Source organism: Marmota monax, unplaced genomic scaffold (assembly GCF_021218885.2).
Source record: "Marmota monax isolate L192 unplaced genomic scaffold, Marmota_monax_Labrador192_F-V1.1 WCK01_AAM20220418_F8-fsc00014, whole genome shotgun sequence".
In the NCBI taxonomy this organism is placed as follows: Eukaryota; Metazoa; Chordata; class Mammalia; order Rodentia; family Sciuridae; genus Marmota; species Marmota monax.
Window position 1 is genome coordinate 14,696,216 of NW_026695222.1, and position 17,719 is coordinate 14,713,934.

The following is a 17,719-nucleotide window of genomic DNA, read 5'->3' on the forward strand; positions in this document are numbered from 1 at the left end:
GACACCAGGAACCCTACACAATGGGTCTTGGGCCTGAGCAGCCAGGCTGGTAGAGAGACTGACCCTCAGGAGCTGTTAGGGAGGAACTATAGGGAAGGCTGCTGGGGCGGGGTGCAGTCCCCGGAGCCGGTACCATCTGACCTGACATCAGCAGCTTTCAGGAACACTGGTAAAACGCCAGCCCCCCAGCTACCAACCCTGGCTCAATACCTCCCATGGCCTCCTCAGGATGAAGCACCTTTGGGGCCCTGCCTCCCCGGCTGCACCCGGCTCACTCCCCTGTCCCTGGCCTCAGCCCGCTGCTGGGCTTCCCTCAGCTTAGGGGGCCCCCGCCCCTCCCCCTCAAAGCCCAGGTGAGCCTCTTGGTCTGCCTAGAAAACTCTTGACCCCAAGACCCCAGACCAGGTCAGATGGCATCCTATGCTCTTGGGATGCCACACGCCTCCCCATTTATAGGGAGTGTGTACCACCAATCCCTGCTACCCAGTCCCTTCCACCAAAGGGGTCCCTCTGTGACTGGTCCTTCTGTGACTTGGCTGTTATCCTCCTGGATCTGCTGTGTCAGGTGGCAGTGGTGGTGGCAAGCCTGGCAGAGGAGGTCCTGTCAGGCCAGGTCTTCCCCAGAAATCCGGCCAAGTCTCTGAGACCTGGGAAGTCTCTGTGGGGTAAAGCTACAACCCCATCGGATTTTGGAACATGTCACTCCTTTTCCCAGGCAGGGCCCCAAAGCCAGGGTCCAAAGGACACAGGGGCCTGGACCAAGAAAACCTGTACCAGCTCTGGTGAAGCATCCACTCTGAAGGTGCGACACTCCAGACAGGAATCAGCTGAGGGTATTTGCTTTTTTAGCACTGGGGACTGAACCCAGAGGGACTCCACCTCTTAGCTACATCCCCAGTTCTTTTTAAAATTTATTTTGAGACAGGGTCTCCCTAAGTTCTGCCCAGGGTAGCCTCAAACTTGTAGTCCTCCTGTCTCAGCCTCCTGAGTAGCTGGGATTATAGGTGTGTACCACCAATCCCTGCTACAGGAATGGACTGAATTTTTTTTTTTTTTTTTTTTGGTGCTGGGAATCCAATCCAGGGCCTCAGGCATGCCAGGCAAGCACTTCACACTGAGCTGCACTCCCAGTCTGGAATGGACCGATTTTTTTTTTTTTTTTTTTGGAATGGACCGATTTTGAAGACAGGTATCCTGCCCTGAGTTTCTGGTCAGGGAGGCGCAGGATCCCATCACCACGCAGGAGAGAGGAGGCAACGTGAGAGGTGACTACTGCCTTTATTGCCTCTGTGCTGGGGTCGTGGGCTGGGGTTCAGAAGTCTCTGGGGACAGCAGGTGACTCTAAGCCCAAATTATTGCTACTTGACAAGGTCACCTTGGGGGCTTCCCATAGTGCCCTGAGAATGGATGGGTTGTGAGCATGCAAATGATATGCAAATTATATGCAGACCAGCCCAGGTTCCTCCAGAGGTCCGTGGTGTAGCCTCAGGTGTTGGATGGAAGTCTGGTGCTGGCCCAGGAGGGTGATGGGGACACCCAAGTCCCTACCCCATATACTGATCTGGCCCAACCTCAGGGGTTGAGGTTTGGGGGGTTGGGGGTCCCTGAGCTCAGCCCTGGTTCTGCTGCTGGTTGGGGAAGAGCAGAAGCCTGGCCCCAAGACAGCAGGAAGGAAGCAGGACGCCACTAGGCAGCCAGAGAGGGAAGGGACCTGGCTGATCACAACAACGCAGGGGCAGAGGGGACCAGAATTCACACTAATAAATAAGTAAATAGCAAGCAGCCCAGTCCCCGATCCCTGGGCTGAGCCTCCCCCAGCGGGCCAGGCCCTGGGGCTTCCAGGAGAAAGCAGCATCCTTGGTTTTAGTGTTGAGTTGACCAGTGCAGAAGGCTCTAGAAGGAGACAGGCAGGGCCTCAGGGTCCTCAGCTTAAGCAGGTCAGGCTCAGTTGTTATTCATAACCCACCAGGAGGCTGTGGGTCAGAGGTCGGGGGTCAGGAGCCATCAGGGGCCCCTTGCCCCCCGGGGGGGTCCCAGGGCTGTGGAGACTCTGTGGGCTGCAGCCCACCTGGGAAGAACACGGTGGTGAGGGTGTCTGGAGCCCGCAGGTGGTCGATGAGGATGCGCTGGAAGGCCTTGCTGCAGGGTGACTGCTGGTGCCTGGGGACAGCCGTGGAGGGGACCAAGGCTGAATCCATCTGCTCCAGGATCAGGGTCACCTGCTCTTGGGTCCCCCCACCGCATTTTGCTGCCTGATTTAGATCCTGACCTTTCCCATAATGGCTGGGCCTCACTCTCCTCGGTAGAGGAGGTCAGAGTGTCTGCTTCACTGAATGTATGAGGCCCCGTATAGGGTGCACGTGGCACACAGCAACAGTGTTGCTCACTGAGCGCCTCCTGTGTACCTGGCATTGCATTCTGGTGTGTGTGTGAGAGAGAGGCTCTGGGAGGGGGCCTCCAGCTCTCCCTCCTCAGCTCTGCATTCAGGTCCTTACACATCGGATTTTGCCCCTGGAGGCTGGACTGCTATTGCCCCCATTTTAAAATGGAGGCGATGGGCTCAGCTAGCTTGGGTAGCTCAACTGAGGTCACACTCCAGTGATTGGGAGGGCAGGGCTTGAAGGCGGACCTGGCGCTCAGGCCACCTCAGAGTCAGCCAGCAGAGGACCACGTACCTTCTCCAGGAGGCTTCATCCCGCCAGAACTCGTACAGGCTGAAGGAGGCGCTGCCCAGCAGCTTCTGAGCGGATACACTGTGGCGCCAGAGAGACCAGGCCAGGCCAGGGCCACCGCGCCAGGCCTCACAGGACCCCGCCCAGGACGCCCAGCCCAATATCCCTCTCATGCACCCCCGCCCCACCTCAGCTGTCCCACCAGCTGGCAGAGACTCACTGCAGACAGTGGCTCTGGGCTCTGGTGAAGTCCACGTAGCAGCACAGGGCCCGGTGGAAGTCCTCCAGGGCTTCCTCTGCCACCTGCACCTGCCTCTGGGCGACGAGGATGTGCTGATGAGAGAGGCATCTGGTCAGCTGAGTAGGGCAGGCCCAGGGGGAGGACTCTGCCCTTCCTGGCCTGGGCCCATCCCACTGGCTCACACTGGGGTTATGTCCCTGCCGCCAACAAGCCCCTTGGCGTCTCTGACTCTATCCTCCAAGATCATAGCCTTAACCCAACCATTGTCCCCCTGTTCTGCAGAATGCCACCACTTTCTTCTGCCCCCCTCAGTTTCTACCCACTGTCCCCCTCAGTTTCTATCCACTGCCCCAGACGTGACTTTCAGAAGTATAAGTGAACGAAAGCTAACACTGAGAGAGCAGTGGTTTCTTTTCTGTAGGATTTAACCCAGGGGCACTCTACCATTGAAGTATATCCTCAGCCCCTCCCCCTTTTGGCTAAATTGCTGAGGCTGGCCTCAAACTTGTGATCCTCCTGTCTCAGCCTCCTGAGTCTTTAGAATTACAGCATGTGCCACTGTGTCCAGTTAGAGAGGCAGTGATTTCTGCAGGATTATATAGCAAGGACCAGAACCCAGCACCTGCTGGCCAGACCTGGGGAATGGGGCACATATGAGAGCAGAGGGTGGGCTCCATAAAACCCTCACTTCCTGAGCACCCCTACTCCCTAGCATCCAGCAGCTTCCTCTGCCCAGGCTCACCGAGTCAGGACCATTAGCAAGGTCCTCTTCATGCAGGGGCTCCAGCCGGGGGGCCTGTAAGGGACACAGAATGGGGGCTGAGCCCCTGGCAAGTGTGCCTGGGTGGATGCCAGGGATGCTCCCCAAGGGTGCTGACCACAGGGCCACTCACTTTACACTCCAACTGGTCTATGAGCTCCTGGAGGCGGTTCACCTGGAGCCGCCACTGCATCTCCGCCTCTGAGCTCTGTCCTGGGGTGGAGGCCAGGCCAGGGTCAGCTGTGGGTCCCAGAGGCTGGGAGGCCACTGGAGCAATGGAGGAGCAGGCACTATGGACACAGAGGTGCCATGCCTGCCCTGGACCCCATGCAGCCAGGCCTCCCACCCTACCCCAGGCACACCTATGTCAGAGGAACCAGGAGACCAGGACGGTGACCGGCTGATGTTCCTCAGGGCCCTGCGTCCTGCCCGCCGGCTGCCACAGGGCCTGCTCTGCACTTCCACATTCTGTTCACTTGACCTGGGGAAGTGGAGGGTCAGCCTGCGGCTCCCAGACCCTCGGGCCAAGGACTCAGGTTCCCAGAGAGAACCAGGCTTGAGTGGGCAAAGGTCTCCTCAGAGCAGCTACCCCTCCTCACCTGCCCAAGACTTGGGGCTCCATGATGTGGAGCTATAGAATGTGATGACACCAGGGGTCTGGAATGCAGGGACAATGGGCATTCATGCACTGGACCCCAGGCTGGCAGAGCCCTCACATACCGCAGGCCACAGGCCTGGACCTCCAGGGTTTCCGACGCTCCTTCCAGTGAGCTCTGCAGAGCTTGCAGCTGGCCCACGGTCTCCCGCAGCAGGAAACGTGTCACAAACTGGTCCACCTTGGAGGCCTGCTCATACTCCTGGGGGCAGAGAGGAAGTGGACAGCATCTCTTGAGCCCTGAGCAGGTATTTCCGAGTGGTGAGCCGCCTCCCTGGTTGGCTGCCTTATGCCCATCCGGGTAACAGAGGAGTGTAAAGAGGGGGAGCTTCAGACCTGGCCCAAACAGTGGGGCACCGAGACTCAGGGCAGGGAGGGCCTGGACCCTTCCTTGTCCAGCCCTGGCCTCTCCTGCTGGGACTTGTGAGGCCAGCCCACAGGGAGCAGCTGGCAGCTGGGGTGCTGGGCTCTTTTGGATCTCAAATCCTCTTCCTCTTGGGCCCACCACCTTGGGCAGCATGGCTAGTGAGGCCCCGTCATAATCACACAGGGTGGGGCTGGTAGTGGTGGTCACAGGCATCCAAGGGCTAATTTGGCACATGGTGCAAGATGATGGTGTGATGTGGCCCCATATTGACCCAGCTGGCCCCAAACTTGCAATCTACATGTGTCCACACATGTATTCATTCATTCAACCTTGCCACCAAAGGTCACCACATGCTCTCTGGAGTTACCAATACAAGATAACCTGTTGACTTGTACACAACACACACATACCTGTGCGTGAGCGGGCACACACACAGGCCAGCACCTCCTCCCAGTGTGACCATGTGCCAGGCCCTGTGCCACCCACTTTGGGATTCTCAAAAGAGACTTCTCAACCACCTTCACCTTCCTGTGCCCTAGTTTCCTCAGCTATAAAACAGGAATGAGAAGTCTCATCCCACTGAGCTACTGGGAGCCTCCCTCGGTTAATTCCTACATAGGACTGGGCCCAGTACCCGGCACAAGAGTTTCAATACCAGGAGAACTGTCGACATTTTTGTCAAATATACTGCTAATAAGGAATCTGCCCACTTGTGACCCAGCAGTCACAGATGTCTTGAGAATTCCTCAGCCCCATATCTATTTCTCTCTCTCTCTCTCTCTCTCTCTCTCTCTCTCTCTCTCTCTCTCTCTCTCTCTCTCACACACACACACACACACACACACACACACCCATGACGGGAGTCCTGGAGAAAGAGGGATGGAGTCATATTTTTCTTAGGCTAGTGTTTCTGTCTGCATGAAATCCTTCCAATGAACTCCCTTTCGGTGCTGAAGATGTTTGATCAGTTTCCGTGACTTGCAATCAAAAAACTTAGCTGGCTCAAGCACCCACTCCGTGTCAGGCACTATCCTAGGAATAATTCCACTTAACCTTCATAACAATTTACAGGAACCATAACCGACCCTATTTTGCAGATGAGAAGATTGAGGTCTAGAAAGGTTGATTTCTTCCTTCAAGGTCACACAGCTAGTTAGTGACAGGGCCAGATTTCAAAGCCAAGCCACAAAAATGCCTTTCCACTCACCACCAAGCTCCTTACAAGCACTGTTTCATTGATGGTCATTTGCCCAGTTTTACAGCTGGGAAATCAAGGTCAGAGGTCACAGACAGTGTGAATGGAGCCCAGATTCACCTGGAGGTTCTGAGAGCAGGAGGTTGGAGTCCAGCTGGTGAGGTGCACCCATGAGGTCACAATGTAGCTTCCCTCCTATACCCCACCCCCCTGCAGGGCCCCAGGTCAGAGGGCAGGGCAGAGGCAGCATGGGCTGTGGCCCCCAGTGGTAACCAGCCCTACCATGGGAAACAACAGTTCCCACAAGAGGACCAAAGCACCCAAGCAGGCCCACAAGGAGAGGCCACCGGACATGGACAAGGGCCGGCGGAAACAGTTCTCCAGCCACCTCCAGCGGAAGAAGCCAAGTGTGAGTTTGGGGAGGTGGGGGAACAAGTAGGGGGTGGGAATAGGAAGTCCTGGACAGAAGGGGATGCTCTAAGTGTGGGCCTGTAGGCAGAAGTCCTAGAGGGGTTACAGCATCCCTCCAGAGGACAGAGGTTCCAGAAGTCCACATGGGTGGGTGTGGGGGTCCTGAAAGCCCAAAAGGGAGGGCAAGGGTTCCAAAACCTAGAAGGGTCTACAAGATCTGTGAGCCCAGGAAGATGGACAGAAGTGGGGTTCCCCCGACCCTGGACAAAAATGGGCCTGGAGGTCAGGCATGGGGAAGTAGCCCTCGTTGGTACCACTGTGGCTGTGACACAGGGAATTCCCTTGTGCCCTCTCTCCAGACCGCAGGCTCAAAACATACCACTTTCCGCCTCTTCACCTGGGGAGAGGCCCTTGACCAGGCTGAGGTGGGTGAGAGCCCCAGGCATCAAGGCTGGAGGGGAGGCAGGGACCCCGGCAGTAGGTCGGTCTGGGCGGGTGAGGGCTTCCAGAGGGGATGGCGGGGTCCCGGCAAGCCAGTGGGGTGGGGAGGGTCCCTGACCTCTAGTGGGGACACGCGGGTGCGCCTTCCCAGGACCCGATGAGGTCCCCGCACTCCCACGCGTGGCAAGATGACAAAGGTCCCAGAAATATAACAGTTCCTGGGAGGAGACGGGCTCTAGAGGGTGGTGCGCTCCTCCGCAGGCGCGACCTTCCCTCCCGCCCACCCACCCCAAGACCAAGATCGTGCTGCTTTTCCCGTTGGACAAGCGGCAGCAGCTGGCCGAGGCGGCGGCGGCAGGCCCTGGCGCACGGCCTGGCCGGTCGGGTGAGAACGCATCCGGCGCCCCGGCGGCGGCGTCCATGCTGCGAGGGGCGGGCGACTGCGCGCAGACGTGCGAAGGCGCGCGCGAGAGAGAGATGAAGAAAATCCTGGTCCTGCTGCTGCTGCAGGACGCGCGGCTGCAGGAGGAGGGGCGCCGCGCGGGGAGCGGGGCCGGATCGGGGGGCGGACCCGGAGGCGGGGCCAAGGCCGCGCAGGGTTGGCAGCGGCTGTACGCGCGCCTGCTGACCGAGAGCGAGGCGAACGGCGAGGGCGACCCTGGCGAGGAGCAGCCCCGCAAGCAGCGCCGCTGCCCTCGCCCGAGGCCCTGAGCGGGGGCCCCGCCCAGCCCCGGCCCCGGGATCCAGCCCAATAAAGAGCGCAGAACAACTCTGGAGTCTGCTGGTTCTGTCCCGGGCTACAAGGGCAGGGGTGAACCAGAGTTTAGCCGATGGGATGCAGTCACCGCCGATGGCCTGGAGCTGGGGCACTTGCTTGTGACACAAGGGTTTCCGGCGACACTCCAGACCCTAATCAGACCCTGCCAGGTCTTGCAAGCTCAAAGTAGGTGGACTCTGGCAAATCCGGTCTTGGCTACGCTGGAAGGACCTGTTCCAGCAAAGGCCTGACATCTCCAAGAGTCCCTGGCATTCAGGAATCTTCCTCAGGCAGAGGGAGAGGTCCCGGCAGATAAGCAGCACCCCAGGGAGAACAGCAAGGATCCCCAGGCAGATGGGTGAAGCCTGAGACGCAGATTCTGCCTGTGGGAGCAGCCAGGAGGAGGAGCTGGGGTCCCTGGGCCTCTGACCATCACTCCTACCCCCATTGTGCTCCATGACTCCCAAGGCACCTCAAATTCATCCCTTGTCCCTACTCTGTACTGTCCCTTCTCACATTTCACCAAAGACTTCTTTCAAACAGTGTCTATCCTAAGTCTCGCTGGTTCTCCACTGCGCTCTGGGACTATGCAGGTCTTCTCCCCAGCCTCTATCTTCCCCTCTGAGGGCCTCTCAGTGGTGCCCCCTCATCCCTGCTCTAGCCAAATCAGCACTTGTGGTCTCCATGTGAGGCTCACTTCATATATCACAAGAGGCCCAGCACAATCTGGGCTGCCTCTCCTCACCACACTCTCTTGGTTCTCAAACCCAGCTCCAGGCCCCAAAGCCACCCCAGCGTGCCATATCTGCAGCCTGCCTTCCTACCCCACACTGGTGACCAATTTCAGAAAGCCCCCTTTGGGGGTAGCCCAGCTCACTAGCACCACAGGTCTAGCTTCTGCTACAGATACACTTTTGTTACTGTCAACACAAGGGACATCCCCTCCAGAAGGCCTACATCACAGGAGGTTGCATGACCCATACAGCAGCCCCTACATTGTGAGAACTGACTCTCCTGCCATCCAGATGGTTACAGTCAGGATAACTGCACTCCTGTGTGCGTGACTAGCCCAAGCTGACTTTTATCAGCCCCTTCTCTGGGACTGAAATTTGGGAGCTGTAAGGGACAATGATTTCTACATGAACGTGGACTGGCTAAAGCCAGTCTTCAGAGGAATAAAAACCGCACAAAGACTGCACATCCTGGTTCCCCTCAACCCTGAGGTCAGACTCTCTTCCTGAAAACTGATTTCACCCTTATCCTTGGTATCCATAAGATAAAACAAGATTCAGTATAAAATCCTTATTTTAGTTGGCCTGCCTGGTGGTGCGCACCCAGTGGCTCAAGAGGCTGAGACAGGAGGACCGCAAGTTCAAAGCCAGCCTCAGCAACTTATCAAGGCGCTAAGCAACTCAGTGAGACCCTGTCTCTAAATAAAAATACAAAATTGGGGTGGGGATGTGGTTCAGGGGTTGGGTGACCCTGGGTTCAATTCCGTGTACCCCCCCCCCAAAAAAAAAAAAAACTTTAGCAAGTGAAAGGGCCGTACATCTGGCACGAATAGAGCAGATAATCCAGCTATTTTGGGAAAGAATCAGACTCCTTGTGCTGGGCAGCTGAGGCCAGAACATGAATGCCCAAACCGCTGCCCTTGGCTTGGACAGAAGAGGAAGATAGGTCCAGCGTTTTCTTGGGGGGAGGGGCCAGAGACGCTCAGTCAGTGCTGAGGTCACAAAGAGCCCAATACAAGTTCTCTTCTCTGACGGTCCTCTCCCACCTCCACAACGAGAAACTTCTTTAGCCAAGCCAGGCGAGAGGTGCCAGGAGACTGCCTGGAGCTTAAGGGTTAGCCAGGACTCCAGCATCCCCACGGGGGTATATATGTCCTGATGGCCTTGCCACAAGGGCCTTTCATTGCCTGAGCTCTGCTTTCCCAGCAGTTTCTCAGTATCCAAAGGATTTGGCCTGGCCCTCTCGTCATCCACCCCAGCAAGACCTGAGGAGGCGGGTCCGCGCGACCACGACGAGTCCCGAGGAAGTGCTGGGCCTGGAGGAGCCTGGAGCTTGCAACCCAGGACAACCAAACCCAGCCGCCGCTGGGACCCCGCGGGAGCAGAGGTAGACCCTGGAGCTGAGGGCGGGGCCTCCGGCCTAGGGCGGAGCCACGAGCAGAAAAGAAGGCGGCCACTCTGCCCGAAGGGTGGGGAGTGGGGCACACGACCGGCGGACGAAGTCACGGACTGAGAGGGACAATTATCCAGCGCAGAAAAACTAGGACTTGGAGGCTCAGGCGGACCAGGCTCTGGGGCCCGGCCGAGTCTCTGAGGAGGGCTGAGCCTTAGCCGGAAGGTGGCGTCTGCTTCCCGTAGCCGCCGGGTCCGCCGGCGGCACTCCCTGGGCCACGTCGCCGTGGTGGTGGACCTGGGCTCGGGCTTCACAAAGGCGGGCTTCGCGGGCGAGGAGGAGCCGCGCATAGTACTGAAGAGCTCCAGTCTGGTGCCCAGCTGGGACCGGTCCGTGCAGCCAGGCACGCTGGGCTGCGAGCTGGCGGGCGGCGTGGCGCGGGCGCACCCCATCAAGCACGGCGTGGTGGTGGACTGGGAGGCGCTGGAGGGGCTCTGGCAGCGCCTGCTGGTGGGCGGCCTGCGAGTGCTACCGGAGCAGTGGCCCGTGCTGGTGAGCAACTCGCCATCGTCGCCACCTGAGGACCGCGAGAAAGCAGCTGAGCTGCTGTTCGAGGCCCTGGCAGTGCCCGCGTGCCACATGGCCAGCACCGCGCTGCTGGCGCTCTGCTCCTCCGGTGCGCTCAGCGGGCTGGCCGTAGAAGCGGGCGCGGGCGTGTGCCACGCCACGCCCATCTATGGGAGTCATTCGTGGCACAAGGCCACTTTCCGGCAGGATGTAGCAGGCAGCACCTTGTCGCGCTACTTGCGAGACCTGCTGGTGACAGCGTGTCCCAACATCGGGGTGCAGGCCTTGCCCCGCAAGACCATCACACAGCTTAAGAAGCGCTGCTGCTATGTGTCGCTGGATTTCGAGGGTGATCTCCGTAACCCTGCCCGCCACCATCCGGCCAGTTTCTGCTTGGGCAAGGGGTGCTATCTGCGCATCACCAGCGAGCGTTTCTGTTGCCCCGAACCCATCTTCCAGCCGTGTCTGCTTGGCCAGTCTGAGCCAGGACTGGCTGCACTGGCCTTCCAGGCACTGCAGAAAATGCCCCCAACACTGCGAACAGGGCTAGCCAACACTGTGGTGCTCGCCGGCGGTTCCACGCTTTTCCCTGGCTTCATTCAGCGCCTTGACCTGGAGCTGGAGGGTCAGTGCCGGCGGCACGGCTATCCCGCACTACGGCCCCGCCTGGTGGCCAACCCTGGACGTGGCTCAGCTGTGTGGACTGGAGGCTCCATGGTGGCCTCCTTGGGCTCCTTCCAGTGTGATTGGATGACTCGCGCCATGTACCAGGAATGTGGCTCCAGGCTGGTGCACGAAGTGTTCAACTGAGCCATGTTTGCCAGGAGGTGGTGGTGCAACCTGGGGACTGCAAGGACATTGGCTCTAGGTTGAGTCACTGTCCTATCAGCCTTGAGACTAGATAAAGAAATGTCAAGTGTTTGGAGCTGGCAGGCTCATCATGTGGAGGTGGGTCAACTCCACTCCCTTTCTGGGTCAGGAGGGGGCAGATGGGACCCACTGGGCCCTCACATTGACTTGCAGTTTGAATCCCCCAACCCACTGCCAGTTCAGAGAATGTCAGTCCAGCTATCCATTTGCAAGGCCAGGCCCAAGGCTATGTCACATGAAAGCAATCAGTAGAAGCCCTGTCCCTAGTTGTGTGATCTTTTAAACTCTGGAATCTCAGTCTCCCTTTTGGTATAAAGTGGGGTCAGAGGACTGAGGATGTAGCTGACAGATACAGCACTTGCCTAATGTGTGCAGAGCCCTGGATTCAATCCCCAATAGAGGAAAAATAAAAAATAATTTAAAAAGGCAGGATCGGGCACTCTCCCAGAGCTGCTCACTGCTCCTCCCCACTCAGCCCCAACTGGAGGAGCTGTGGGGCAAAAGGAAGTGGAGACATTTCTTAAAAGGAGCACAGGACTGGAGAGGTGGCTGCCTGCCTATATGCCTGAGGCCCTGAGTTTGACTCCCAGCACTGCAGGGGGAGAGGGAAGAATACATAAAGGGAGGGGTGGCTTATTTTTTTGAAGTCACTCTCCAAGAACTTGGAGCCCTAGCTGTCAGCACCGTTTACACTTGTGCCCAAAGGTGTCCACACATGCACACAAACACATGGCCACACACATACCTGCCTATTCACATATGTCCTTAGGGCAAGACCCCATGGCTCCATGCACCAGCACAGGCTTTGGGCATGATGAGCTTGTCCCCCCATGAACCAGCCTATGCCCACTGGGTTCTGGCTTGATAGTTCCCAGCATTTATGTCTGGCCAAAACCAAAACCAGCAACACTGCTCCAGGTCTAAAGCACCCACTGTGTGCAAGGCCTTGTTCTGGGTGCTGGGAACAAAGAAAACAAAACTATGCAAAAATCCCTGCCTTCATTCTCATTTAATTATCACAACAAAAAGTACAGACAGATGAGGAAACTGAGGTCCAGAGAGGCAAAGAGGCATAGCCACTAAGTGGGAGAAGCTCTGCAAGCTTGAGCCATGACAACAGTGTCCAAAGCATAGCAGATACCCATGTGGGGACCCACCATCAGCCACTCCACTCACCAGCTTGGTGGCGTCCATGGCAGTGAGTACTGCACGGTTCAGTGACTCCAGTGCAGCCAGCACAGGCCGGTAGACACCCAGGCGTTTGGAGAAGTAGTCTGCAAGGAGAAGAGGTGCTCATGGGTTCTGAGCCCTGCTCCCCAATTGGGAATTTGGCCACCTAGAGTTCCCCAGCTACCAAGCAGTTCTCATATCTTGAACCCAGCCCCTTCTGTCCCATCAGGAACCCAGCAACAGCCCCTCACCATATCCACCTGCCCAGGGACCTGGGAAACATGCACCTACTCACCACATAGTTTCTCTGTTTCTAAATTGCTGCAGAGGAAAAAAAAAAAGACACCCTTCAGACCCTGAGGCCTGGCCTGGCAAACTGGAATGTCCCCACCCCACCCCTGACTCCCAACTCAGCCTGACAAGGAATTTGGGGTATCTGGTCAGTGAGTGGGGGGGAGTGCTGCAGACAAAGGGTCCAGCCCAAGTCTTGGGAGCCCCGCATGCCAGCCCAGAGTCTGGGGTTTACCCTGAGGAGACGGAAGGGAAGGCGTATACATGTGCAATGTGTGTGCACCAGAGCGAGGAAGCTGGGAGGAGCTCACTCGCCCTGCCAAGATGTGTAGACGTGGGAGCACACGTGGGAAGATGTGGGAAGGGGTGTGTGTGTGCACCTGCACCCCTGGGTGGAGGCGGGTGGGGGCAGGCGGAGCCCAGCTGTCCCCAGGCAGCCTCTGGTTCCTGCAGGAAGCGGGAATGAAGGGGTTGAGCCACAGGTGGTGACTCAGGTCTATTTTGGGGTTCCAGCCGAAAGCAGCGTGGTGGGCAAGGCTGGAAGAGGGGGTAAAGCTGGCACCAAACCCTGGCACCTTTCTTCCCACTACCCACCCCAGTCCTCCAAAAAGAACGGAGGCAGTAGGGGACAAAGTGGGCTGGGACAACCTGGCCTGGCACCCACCCACGCTCAGTCACCCCCTCTCACTCACTCAGTGGGACAGCCGTCAATGCTGCTGAACAGTTCCCGTAGCTCCCCGGGGCTGAGAACCCCATCGGCAAAATAGTTCTGGAACTCTTCAAATGAGAGCTTGCCATCATCTAGGAGGGGCAGGGAGAGCGTCAGTGTCCCTGAGCCCAGATCATGCCCTGCCTCCAGGTCCAAGCCCCTCAAGGCCTCCCCATATCTCACAACCACCTAGCCAGGTGCCATGGGCTCTGAGCTTAGCCCCTGACTGCTGGGAGAAAAGGACTGGAGTCCCCAGAACAGGGGAGGATCCAAATGTTAGCCAAATGAGGAAATGAAAAATCATCCCGGACACAACTGCATCACAGCCTGATCTGGCTGGGGAGGACTTAGGGCAGAGGGTCTGGCCCTGAGGCTGGTCAGCTTCACCCTGGGTACAAGGACTTCTGTGCTCTGGACCCAGAACCTTCACTGAGAAGCCAGTGGGAGGCCTAGGAAATCTTCCTAAATAGGTGGACTCTGTAAGAAGCTTCAGGCTGGCTCTGGAGGAAATGCTGTCCCTGGGGGACAGGGTAAGCCAAGCGGTGCAGTTGAGTGGGATGTTCAAAGATGCCAGAGAGTCGGCCTGAATGATGTAGAGAGTCACTAATAAATGGGGAGGGGCAGCTGCAGAGCAGGAGTAGGGGTGGTAAGGCCTGAGGCTCTCCAGAAGGAATGCCCCAATCAAAGGGGGGATGTGTCTTTTTTGGTGGGGAGAGAAGGGTTGGGGGTATACCGGGGATTGAATCAGGGGCGCTATACCACTGAGCCACATCTCCAGCCATTTTTATATTTTGTTTAAAGACAGGGTCTCACTGAGTTGCTTAGGGCCTCACTGTTGCTGAGGCTGGCTTTGAACTCACAATCCTCCTGCCTCATCCTCTCGAGCTACTGGAATTACAGGCATGTGCCACCACACCCAGGCAGGGCATGTGTCTCAGTCAGTGGGTTGGGACAAATGGTTCCCACCAATTAAAAAATACCCAAGGAGAAGGAGCAAGAAGTGGGGACACTACCCCATCTCAAGGAGGCTGGAACATGGGGGTGGGAGGTAGGTAAAGACCCAGAGGGAGGGGAGCTCCAGGCAAAATGGCCCCCTCAGCTCAGACCCTCCACTGGCTGGTCACTACAGGGGGCTGTTCCCAGCCATCTAGAGGCAGCAAACCTATAGCACGCTAGGCTGGACCAGGGGCAGAAGGAGCTGACTCAGGTTACTGGACCCCACTGTATCCTTGCCCAAAGGCTGGGTTTAATTGTGTCCTCTGAGCCCTCGCTGGAGCTAGATGGTAAGTCACGTGGAAAGCGAGACCTCTAAAAATCTGGGTGAAGTACCCCACAGGGCCTCCATTATCCCACCCTTCCAAGCCCCTCACACAGGGAATTTAGGACCACACATCACCACCAATTAAAGGCTGTGTGACCTCAGGTAGCTTGCTTCCCCTCTCTAGGGTTCTACTCCTTTGTCTGTGAAATGGGTAAGGAATCTCAATCCAGCTGGCGCTGCAAGGCAACACAGGTCACATACCGGAAGTACCCATCACTGTGCTAGGGCACTGTGTGAAAACAAGCCCCCACTTCCAGCCTCTACCCAAACCACTCTCCCTCTGCTCTCCCTTCCAAATTTGACTCGGAATAGCACTTACTCCGGGAAGGATGCATTGATTTGATCTCCCTGTTTCAGGGCCCCCAAGATTTGTCTCCACTCAAATTCTCCCCCAATTCCCCAACTCTCCCCTGAGTCTCCCTGATGGACTCCCACTCACCACTGAGTCCCAGGGAAAGCGACACTCACCATTCTTGTCTGCTCTGCGGAAAACCTAGAGGACAAAGGGACAGGAGTGGGAGCTGGGTGGGGGTAAGAAGCAAGAGGCTCCGCCCGACCCCAGGGCCCCAGCTGCTCTGCCTCCCCGCTGCCTGGCCTTACCTCCTGCTCAGCCTGCCCCAGCCGCCTGCTCAGCTCAGCCGGCAGGTGCTTTTCCAACAAGGGAGGCACAGGAAGGGCGCACAGCAGGTCCCACTGCTTGCTCCCTGCTCCTGCAGAGCCTGGCTCCATGGGGTGCCCCAGGCCAGCTCCTGCACCCCACCTCCCACACCTGGACGCCAGCCTGAGTTCTGTCTGATGCATCAGCCCCTGGCATGTCCCAGCTTGAAGAAGGTGCAGAGATGGGTCAAGATGCAGTCCAAGGATCCAAACCAGACCTGAACCCCAACTCTGGCCACCCACAGTCCACCCCAGTCTTCGTCCTCTGAGCCGGTCCCCTGCATGCCTGTGCAGGAAGTGGCCATTCCCTTCTTTGCCATACCTCAGTTTTCCCACTAGTGTCCCAAGGAGCAGCCTAGGGTTAACCCTTTCAGGGCCGGGGCTTCCCACAGAGACAACTTTATGTGAGGGCTGTGGGTAGGTGTGTGAGTGCCCAAGGGAGGTGAGGGTGGGGAGGCAAAGATCAGCAGATTTTATTTACTGAGAAGAGGAGACGAAAGGCACCAGAGGCAGTAAGACAGCCTCTCAGGGACCAGAAACTTCCAGGTCCCCCAAAGCCCAGCAAAGGGCAGCCCAGCAGGCCTAAAAAAGAGATGCAGACCAAAACCTGGACAGAGAGCCCTCATAGCTTCAAGTCCTCACTCCCTTTGGATGATCTCCTCAGGGTCAGTGGGTCTAAAGAATCAATCTAATGCCTAGCCTGAATCAGAGAAGGTATGCTACAGGGTTGGGATCACACAGCAGCCCAATGGGGCCTGGGTGGGTAGATGGAGATATGGGCAGGGAGCTAAATTGAGAAGACACCTGGGGCCACACCCAGTAATGCCCCTGCTTCAATATGGACATATCCCCTTAGGCCTGGGTGTTCCTATCTGAGAAGCAGGAGGGTCAGCTTTCAGTCAGAACTGTTTGTGGTCAAGGTGCTGAGTCACTGGGGGTTGTGGGGAGGGGGCAGGAGTACAGTCTTTCCCACTGGTAGGGACCTCTGGAATGGGGACTGAGCACAGGGGTAAAAGGAAGTGACTGAGACCCAGAAATGCTGCTCCATACTCACAGAAGGGGGCTGCAGGGCCACCTGCTGCCCCATGGAGTGGTACCCAGACCACAGAGGATGGCTGCGGGCAGCCTTCACCAGCTGCAGGACTCCTCTTGCCCTTGGGTCAGAGGGGCTCTGGAGGTACTACTAGGGTCAGGAGAGGGCTCCTAATGTGGCCAGGCGCCACCACAGAGCAGGGACAGTGACTGCTATCTTAATTGTGTTGACAGTCCCCACCCCCACCAGACAGATTGTTTGGGGGTTTGGGACAGCAGGGACAGCGACACTGGAGCAGAGACAAGGAGTGATATGAAAAGACAGGACTGGGGACGCGGAGGCAGCGAGATCGGAATAAGGAAGACGAGGGACAGAGGGACAGGTGGGTCAGAGATCGCGAGAGGGACAGGGTCAGGGAGACACGCACTGAGACCGAGATGCGGGAGCACAGAGACGGGGCCGGGAGACAGTGACAGCGAGCCCGGGAGACGCCCCGCCCGCGCCCCACTCACGTCCTGGAAGAGCGCGTGTCCGGCGGGCCCGCCGGCGGCGGCGGCAGCTGGGGATCCAGGGGGCCGCGGGGCCGCGGGCGGCCGGAGCAAGCACACGGTGAGCAGCCCTGCGCACGCCATGGCGCAGCCGCCTGCTCGGCTGGCTGTGCTCCGCCGGCCGCTCTCCGCCGAGGCTCCCTCGGGCCGGACGCCGCGGCGGGCCGGGGGCTGGGGGCGCCCGCCCATTGGCGCCGGCGCGAGCGCGGCCCCGCCCCCGCCCCGCCCCCGCCGTGCGCCCGGGACTGGCCTCTGCCGGCCACGCCGGGCCTCGGTTTCCCCGTCTGGAGCCCAGGCTGCGCCCAGGTCCAGCCTGGACCCTCCCCGCGGGTGCGCCACCGAGGAGTGAGGAACCACCCAAGGGGTAATTTCCACTCGGGACGGGCCGAGCCGAGCAGATCCAGCCAGCGCGGGTGTGTACCGCAAGAGCAGAACGGGAGGGCTGCGCGAACACAGGACGCAAGGCCCAGAGGGTCAGCGGCCAACCCAAGGGTCGTCTTCTCCCGTAGGTTTGTCTAATGGGGGTAAAAGTGGACGCCCCCATAGGAGTCGTGGTGATGCATTGAATGTAAAGGGGTTAAATTGGGCCAGCTCAGAGACCGCCCACCCAACGGTCTGTTACACAGGTCCATGCTGCTGTCACTCTCCCCTTTCCCAGGTCTCAAGTGTCCTGACCCCACACTGTCTGCACTTTCAGAGTCCTCAGCCTTCTTTCCCCCCAAGCTATTTGGGCACTCCCTTCAACGGTCTCTGTACAGCTGCCAGAGGGAGCTTTAAATATGAAACAGGACATGTCCCTCCTTAGACTGCCTGGTGACTCTGTACCCTGAATAAAACCCTAGAATGAATGTCTCTCCTCCCTCAGGACTCCAGCCTCATTAGGTCAGCTCCTCTGACCTGCCCCACTGGGCCCCAGGGCCTCTTTGCCCA

At 58.2% G+C, this 17,719-nt stretch overlaps 3 protein-coding genes across 6 annotated transcripts; 2 read left to right on the forward strand and 1 right to left on the reverse strand.

Annotated features, from left to right (window-relative positions):
- Window positions 1-1,259: 1,259 nt before the first annotated feature.
- Window positions 1,260-16,918, reverse strand: Necab3 (N-terminal EF-hand calcium binding protein 3). Of its 4 annotated transcripts, none has more exons than XM_046433931.2 (13): window positions 16,754-16,918; window positions 15,020-15,044; window positions 13,214-13,322; window positions 12,526-12,551; window positions 12,237-12,334; window positions 4,394-4,530; window positions 4,036-4,154; window positions 3,807-3,886; window positions 3,656-3,709; window positions 2,893-3,005; window positions 2,676-2,753; window positions 2,069-2,160; window positions 1,260-1,973 (listed from the first exon to the last, which is right to left on the reverse strand). In XM_046433931.2, exons 1-13 carry the CDS (start codon window positions 16,871-16,873, stop codon window positions 1,945-1,947), a joined length of 1,080 nt encoding a protein of 359 aa, XP_046289887.1. In that variant the 5' UTR covers window positions 16,874-16,918; the 3' UTR covers window positions 1,260-1,944. The 4 variants fall into 4 exon arrangements, with proteins under 4 accessions (XP_046289887.1, XP_058431669.1, XP_046289885.1 ...); XM_058575686.1 differs by lacking the exon at window positions 16,754-16,918 and adding an exon at window positions 15,152-16,671 and having other exon boundaries at window positions 2,676-2,740; XM_046433929.2 differs by lacking the exon at window positions 16,754-16,918 and adding an exon at window positions 15,152-16,667.
- On the forward strand, window positions 6,032-7,453 carry CUNH20orf144 (chromosome unknown C20orf144 homolog). Its single transcript, XM_046433933.1, has 3 exons — window positions 6,032-6,303; window positions 6,707-6,754; window positions 7,032-7,453. The coding sequence occupies exons 1-3, from the start codon at window positions 6,174-6,176 to the stop codon at window positions 7,451-7,453; spliced, it is 600 nt and encodes a 199-aa protein (XP_046289889.1). The 5' UTR covers window positions 6,032-6,173.
- On the forward strand, window positions 8,472-12,854 carry Actl10 (actin like 10). Its single transcript, XM_058575425.1, has 3 exons — window positions 8,472-8,497; window positions 9,440-9,699; window positions 9,829-12,854. Exons 1-3 carry the CDS (start codon window positions 8,472-8,474, stop codon window positions 10,998-11,000), a joined length of 1,458 nt encoding a protein of 485 aa, XP_058431408.1. The 3' UTR covers window positions 11,001-12,854.
- Window positions 16,919-17,719: the final 801 nt, after the last annotated feature.

Coding starts and splice junctions, on each gene's coding strand:
- CUNH20orf144 (XM_046433933.1), top strand. CDS start 6,174: ATGGGAAACAACAGTTCCCACAAGAGGACCAAAGCACCCAAGCAGGCC. Junction 6,304..6,706: donor GCGGAAGAAGCCAAGTGTGA/GTTTGGGGAGGT, acceptor TCACCTGGGGAG/AGGCCCTTGACCAGGCTGAG. Junction 6,755..7,031: donor GAGCCCCAGGCATCAAGGCT/GGAGGGGAGGCA, acceptor CGCCCACCCACC/CCAAGACCAAGATCGTGCTG.
- Actl10 (XM_058575425.1), top strand. CDS start 8,472: ATGACCCATACAGCAGCCCCTACATT. Junction 8,498..9,439: donor CATACAGCAGCCCCTACATT/GTGAGAACTGAC, acceptor CTTTCCCAGCAG/TTTCTCAGTATCCAAAGGAT. Junction 9,700..9,828: donor GCGGCCACTCTGCCCGAAGG/GTGGGGAGTGGG, acceptor GTCTCTGAGGAG/GGCTGAGCCTTAGCCGGAAG.
- Necab3 (XM_046433929.2), bottom strand. CDS start 15,352: ATGCATCAGACAGAACTCAGGCTGGCGTCCAGGTGTGGGAGGTGGGGT. Junction 4,155..4,393: donor GTCCAGGCCTGTGGCCTGCG/GTATGTGAGGGC, acceptor CCACTTCCCCAG/GTCAAGTGAACAGAATGTGG. Junction 2,161..2,675: donor GATGAAGCCTCCTGGAGAAG/GTACGTGGTCCT, acceptor GGCTGTCCCCAG/GCACCAGCAGTCACCCTGCA.